The sequence below is a fragment of the Phoca vitulina genome, unplaced genomic scaffold, assembly GCF_004348235.1.
Source record: "Phoca vitulina isolate PV1807 unplaced genomic scaffold, GSC_HSeal_1.0 scaffold67, whole genome shotgun sequence".
Taxonomy (NCBI): domain Eukaryota; kingdom Metazoa; phylum Chordata; class Mammalia; order Carnivora; family Phocidae; genus Phoca; species Phoca vitulina.
The window spans coordinates 14,272,320-14,277,562 of NW_022589770.1; the positions used below are offsets into that span (position 1 = coordinate 14,272,320).

Below are 5,243 nucleotides of genomic sequence, written 5' to 3' on the forward strand. Positions count from 1 at the left end.
CCTTGTCTCTACCTTCTATCCTAACCCCTACACTCTTATGGGCAATGGAAGACCAAGAAAACTGAGAGCCTCAGGGAATTTTTTTCCAATATCCCTCCCAACCAGTTGTTCTTAGGAGTTGAGCCAGACCTATGAATGGGCATCTTTGAGGGTTCCAATGTTCCAGGAAGTAGAGGAAATTGCATCCTGAAGTGGTCAGGTTAAATTTAAATAGACTGAAGCTAGGCTACAAGAGCCAAATAAGGGTAGATAAACAGAGGGGATCAAATTATGAAGATAGACTACAGAATGAGAAGAAGCAATGCATGAGAAGAGTAGAAGTAAGTAGAAGAAAGGAAGTCTGGAGGAAACCTTTAATCCAGTATCCACATGTTCACAGAGGCTTTTTATTTGATGTCCATGACTATTAATGCAGGTATGCTGAAATCCAATAAAAGAGCCAAAGCAAATGTGCAGCTCCAGCATTGCTAGTATTAACTCTTTAATTCTACATCCTTATCCACTTGCAAATCTATCCATCCCTCTCTCTTTTGCAGTTGTTTCCTAAGTCAGAGATTCTACCTCTTAAATACTCCTCAATCTATTTCTATAGTGACCAGAGTGATCTATCTAAAACACATTTGACTTAAGTACCTTCAATGCCTTTCTATTTCCTATAGAATTAGTGTCTGAGAGCATATAAGACTATTTATGATCTTGCCCATACTATTTCTCTACCCTCATTTCTCTCTAGACCCAATGACTTATTGATATTTCCTGAAACATGCCATTCTATTACATTCTTACATGACTTAGTTTCTCTGGATATTATCTGGAGTGTTCTGCTCTTGTCTGTCTGGCAAATTCCTGCTAGTATTCTATGACTTTCTGCCTCTCTGAAATCTTTTCTGACCTATCGAGGCAGAGTTGAAACCACTTTTTTCACAGACTTCCTCTCTTGTAGCACCTACTGCAGGGAATCATAATGATTTGAAAATTTGTTTCTAGAGAGTATGGACCACGTCTAATTTCTGTGCCTTCAGAGCCTGACACTGGGCCTGACACATGGTAGGGTCTTAAATTATCTTTTTTTTTTTTTTAAGATTTTATTTATTTATTTGAGAGAGAGAGAGAACATGAGCAGGGAGGAGGGAGAAGGACAAACAGACTCCCCGCTGAGCAGGGAGCCCAATGTGGGGCTCCATCCCAGGACCCTAGGATCATGACCTGAGCCAAAGGCAGACCCTTAACTGACTGAGTTACTGTGGCGCCCCTTAAATTATCTTTGAATAGGGAAGCAAAATGCTTTGTTTAAAAGTGGGAGGAACTTGTCAACATCTTGTTGATAACCTCTTGGATCCAAGATTCGATGTCTGAAATATGTGATATTGATTCCTTCATTAATTCAATAAGTGTTTCTTGAGCATCTACGCTAGGCCAGGCATGGGAATACAATGATGAATAAAAAGAGATATGTTCTTTACTGCTCTTAGGGAGTTGAAGATTTATTGGGGGAAAACTGTTACTGCATTTGCTTGAATTACTAAATAAATAGAACATATTCTGGGTTTGGCCCATGATGTCAGTCTGAGATTTTCCCTAACACCGGGCTTTCTGCAGTATGAGGTCAAAGCCTTTGCCTGTTGGTCTACTTTATGTGTGCTGCAAGTTTGTCTTTAGTTCTTCAGCACAGAAAAACCATTTTGGTTGGTGAATACTACAAAGTAAGACATTTAAAACAGTTGAACATCTTGTTTTAATCCAAGCAAAACTTTGTGTTTAGAAATCTGTGGAGGGTTGAGATACATAAGTGACTTTACAGTTTACCAAGTGCTTTTGCATTTATTGTGGTTTTTGGTTTTGCTTATAGGAAAACCAAAGGAATAGGGAGGCATTCAAAAATCAACAGAACAGGATCACCTTCTTAGATTGGAGGGACTACCTTTAGGCAGTGACATGTTATAATATATACCCAAGCAAATAAAAGTCCTATTCCCCTGCTGAAAATGAAAAAGACACAAACTTCTACCTTAGGCAATGTGACTGGAGGAATGAAAGTAGCTGCCGGGTCCTGGCATTTTGAAAATGGAAAAGGAATCCCTCCCCTCTGCCCTACTTCCCAAATCCCCTGAGGGCTCAAGTTCTGTTTCCTTTTCAGTTGGGGTTAGTTTTAAAAGAGGACAGACTTGAAGTCAAAGAAACCAGTGATGTATAAAGTCAGTTAGGTATACTCAGAGGCATAGGGCCAGCATTACAGGGAATGAGCATTCTGTTTTAAATGTTGCAGTGTTGCTTAAGACAGGGGTGTATCTTTCTTGAATTTGGCTGTGCTGTTTTCCCTCCAGCCCCTCAGATGGAGATGGTAACAAACTAGGAATTGCTGCAGAACAGAGAAGCATTTTTTTTTTTTTTCCTTTTAGGTGGAATGCTATTGTGGTAGGCACATGCTGCCACAACAGAAAGATTAAGAAGCACAAGGCAAAGTTGCAATTTCAGCTTGAGTCCAAAGTAACAATCTCCTAAATTGAAGCTAAAGTTATTTTGCTTAATTAGGAGCTTAAAAAAAATCAAGTTTTTGAAGGCTATAGTATTATGTAACAATTAGTCTACCAATACTTTCCTCTCATTTCTGGGGGTCTCAGAGAAACAGTGTTCTTGATCATCTTTTTTAAAGCAAAAATTGTAGGCCAGGTAGAGCTTTCAAGATTCCTTCTGAGATTTAGGGAAGGAAGGAAATGGGGAGGGGATAAAATTACAGATTATTTCATACCTTTTTTCCAGTTCTAAAAAGAAAGCTACTTTGGCATTCTGATAGACCAGTTTTTCTGAAAAAGTTCGGGCGTGGGCCTAAGATCTCTCTGAAGCCATTGTCCTGTCCATTTAAATGCAACTCCAGAAGGCTAGTATAGTGATACATTTCATCTACTAACTTTAGCGTAAAATAACTGGGTACAAAATGTTGGGGTCTCTATCTCAACAGCAGCAAATACCTATGTTCAAATGGGAATTATTTTTCTCAAAACTGGCCTCTGTCCATTTCCTGAATTAACTTTACCATTGTGGTTTAGTTGCTTGTTTTTGATAGGCAGAGTCACAATTGTGATGAGGAAATGGAGTTCTTGCACTGGTTAGGTGGCCAGGCAAGGTAACCAAGGGGTTCATTCTGGCTCCAGAACGGGCAGCAGGTCATGCCCACTGCCTGCAACCAGATCATCTCTACTCCTTGGAACCGGATCAACTCCACTCCACTGAACTGGATCATTCCCACTCCTGGAAAGTGGGAGCGGATCATTCCCACTCCCTGAAGCCAGGAGTGAATCATCTCCACTCCCAGCTGAAGAAGGAAGGCAGTCACTGCCAAGCTCTCTGCCACCCGCAACTCTGGACTTGACTGCCCCCATCAGACCTTCAAAAGATCTGAATGTGGCTGACTTCTTCATGTCTCCAAGCTTCCTGCAAATGGCATAGCCCATGGTGGACAGGGCAGCTAAAGTCTTTTGTTTCATGTAAACATTGGAGACTTGAACATCACGCCAGCTCTTGGACAGATTCTGCCTTAGCTCCACCAAGGCTATGAGGCCCAGCTTCCTCGTGAGCTCCATGCAACATCTTTCTTTGGCTGCCAGAGTATAGCGTAGGGTTACAATTTCCTCCTCCAATTTAGTGAGCTCGGATTTGAGCTCCTTTCGTTCAGCCTCTGTGAGATCCTCTGGTTCGGCATGTGTGTTTGCTGAGATCTCTGTCATGGTGCCTGGCATGGACTGGGAAAGATCTTCATGAAGAGAGTCCAGGTCCAATTCTTGGTAGAGAGAGTCATACACATAGCCAGTGGAGAAATAATCTTGGCCAGCAGAGTTGAAATCTAAACCTGTGGGGTCCAACTCTTGGCTGGTGGAGTAGGACTCTGGGAGGGATGGATCCATATCTTAGCCGGCAGAACGGCCTCCTTGGCGGGTAGTTGGCTGTTCTGACGTTGCTCTGACATGTGCAATGGATGCCTCCACTCACGGGGTCCACTTCCGGGTGGAGGGTAGGGAGTGGGGGGGGCGGGGGCAGGGGCAGGGGCAGGGGCAGGGCCTGGCCCTGCTGGCTTGGTGGTGCGAGGGCGAGATTTCCCAGTTAAAGACAGCAGCGGAAGGAACCCTGGGCTCAGCTGCAATGACTCCCACGCTCCTGGTGGTGTTTCAATGTAACAATGAACGTGTGAGGTGGGTGGTATGCCAATTATTATCAGAGAGAGGTTTTTTTTCCTTTTGCCGTAGTAGGAGGGTAGGTCCCAGCCTTCAAACAGTCTGACTTCCCTTAGGGACCTCTTTGCACCACACCAGGCATTGCCAAACTCTTGAAAATCAGTTGAACCCCTTGTACTAATTTATAAATTTATTAAAAAGCCCAATACAGAAAATAAATGAAAACTACCTCAAGGTGGGGGCAGGAAGTCTAGAACTCCTGGTCTTGTATCCTCTCCATTTTCCCTTCCCAGATTACCAAAGGGCCCGAGAAACTCCTAGGACTACTCATAAAGTGGATTTGGAGGCTCCTCATAACTCTTCAGTCTAGGTAGTGAAGGACATGCATGCTCCCGTGGCATGAAGTATCAACCATGCCAGAGGCTTGGGATAGTGAAACTCAGTGAGTCTGACCAGTCATAATTGTCTGTTACTTTTGGGAGGAGAAAGAAGGAGAACAAATAAATCTGTAATAGTTGTGGCAAATTTAAGCTTAATAAGAACAAAGGCTATTGTTTTTTAAAAATTAAAAAAAAATTCAATTTCAATTAATTAACATATAATGTATTATTAGTTTCAGAGGTAGACGTCAGTGATTCATCAGTCTTATATAATACCCAATGCTCATTACATCACATGCCCAACTTAATGTCCATCACCCAGTTACCACATCCCCTTACCCCTCCCCTCCAGTAACCCTCAGTTTGTTTTCTATGATAAAGGGACCCTTATGGTTTTTCTCCTTCTCTGCTATCATCTTATTTTATTTTTCCTCTCTTCCCCTATGATCCTCTCTTTTGTTTCTTAAATTCCACATATAAGTGAGAGCATCTGATAATTGTCTTTCTCTGATTGACTTATTTTGCTTAGCATAATACCCTCTAGTTCCATCCACCTCATTGCAAATGGCAAGATTTCATTTTTTTGGTGGCTGAGTAGTATTCCATTGTATATATATACCTACCACATCTGTCATCTGTCGATGGACACCTGGGCTCTTTCATAGTTTGGCTATTGTGGACATTGCTGCCATAA

The 5,243-nt window shown here is 42.2% G+C and overlaps 1 protein-coding gene across 1 annotated transcript; it reads right to left on the bottom strand.

Annotated features, from left to right (window-relative positions):
- Window positions 1-3,137: 3,137 nt before the first annotated feature.
- On the bottom strand, window positions 3,138-3,902 carry TPD52L3 (TPD52 like 3). The gene has a single exon (XM_032392350.1). It carries the CDS (start codon window positions 3,900-3,902, stop codon window positions 3,138-3,140), a length of 765 nt encoding a protein of 254 aa, XP_032248241.1.
- Between the last annotated feature and the right edge of the window lie 1,341 nt (window positions 3,903-5,243).